General features: G+C 39.6%; 1 protein-coding gene across 1 annotated transcript; it reads left to right on the top strand.

Moving 5' to 3' along the window:
• The first annotated feature begins 262 nt into the window (after positions 1–262).
• Positions 263–832, top strand: LOC141690028 (uncharacterized). The gene has a single exon (XM_074494606.1). The coding sequence runs from the start codon at positions 263–265 to the stop codon at positions 830–832; it is 570 nt and encodes a 189-aa protein (XP_074350707.1).
• The last annotated feature ends 685 nt before the right edge of the window (positions 833–1,517 follow it).

The following is a 1,517-nucleotide window of genomic DNA, read 5'->3' as shown; positions in this document are numbered from 1 at the left end:
TTTTGATACTTTACCTGGCCATCTGGGAGTATTCAATTAGCAATGTGCTAGTCCGAGAAGATGAAGATAACAATATCCGGTATATATTTGAGCAAAAGGTTGATTGACACAGAACCACGCTACATCAACATGGAAATGTTGGTATATGCTCTTGTACTAGCTACAAGAAATCTTTGGCCATATTTTTCAAGGTCACAAGGTTGAAGTAAGAACAACTTACCTATTACAGAATGTTGTGCATAAATCGGAAACTTTAGGAAGAATGTTGAAGTGGGCTATCGAATTAGGACAGTTTAATTTGGAGTACAAGCCAAGATCGGCCATTAAAGGGCATGTGTTGGAGGATTTCATATTGGAGACTCCTCTTGAAGGTTTTGATGGAAAGAAAGCATTAGTCGCAATAGAGCCAACAAATGAAGAATGTCTAGACAAGGAAGAGATCCTTGAACCTTGGTGGACATTACATATTGACGGAGCTATTAACCGCGATGGTGCTGGAGCTAGAGTAGTATTGGAAAGTCCCGAAGGGCATCAACTTATGAGTGCGATACACTTTTCATGGAAGGCTACTAACAACGACATCGAATATGAAGCTTTGATAAGTGGTTTAAAACTAGCTTTAGAGATGAATATTGCAAATCTAATTGTTCGAAGTGATTTCATGTTGGTTGTACATCAGGTGAACGAAGGATTTCAAGCTAGAGGATCACAGATAGAGATGTATCTAAGAAATTCACAAAGCCTCATTCGCAAGTTCAGAGAAGTGAGAGTTAATCAAATCCTAAGAGGAGAAAATAGTAATGCCGACGCTTTGGAAAAATGGGGCTCTTAAAAGGAAGCAACTTTACTGGGCGTCATTCATTTGGAGATCCAGGAGAAACCTAGTGTCCCGCTGTGAAGGTTATGTAAGTTGATAGCTCATCTGAGGAAACTTGGATGACTCTTATATGGGAATACTTGGAGAATGGAACACTTCCAAATGATAGGATGGCAGTAAGGCGACTCCGATATAAAGCAGCACGATATGTGGAATATGATGGTGAGTTATACAAAAGTGGTTTTAATCATCCTTCACTCAAGTATATTGCGGGAGAAGGCTTTTGTAATATTTTAAGAGAAGTACATGAAGGAATCTGGGACAACCACTCAGGAGGTGGATCACTTGCAGTGAAGGTATTACGGCAGGGTTACTACTAGCCAACCTTGAGGGAAGATTCGTTTCAATTAGTTAAAGCATGTGATAAATATCAAAGATTTGAAAACTTCTCCAACATACCAGCAACTCATCTAACCACTATGGTGAGTCCTTGGCCGTTCGCCATGTGAGGGATTGACTTGATTGGGGAACTCCCCAAAGCCAAAGGGGGCGTCAAGTATGCGATTGTAGCTGTGAATTACATTACCAAATGGGCGGAAGCTATGCCCTTAGCAACGATTACGAAAAAAAAGATAGTATATTTTATTTACAAATATATGTTCTGTCAATTTACGATTCTGTATAAGCTAATCTCTGATAA

This window comes from Apium graveolens, chromosome 2 (assembly GCF_009905375.1).
Source record: "Apium graveolens cultivar Ventura chromosome 2, ASM990537v1, whole genome shotgun sequence".
Taxonomy (NCBI): domain Eukaryota; kingdom Viridiplantae; phylum Streptophyta; class Magnoliopsida; order Apiales; family Apiaceae; genus Apium; species Apium graveolens.
This window is presented reverse-complemented; position numbering and strand designations above follow the sequence as displayed.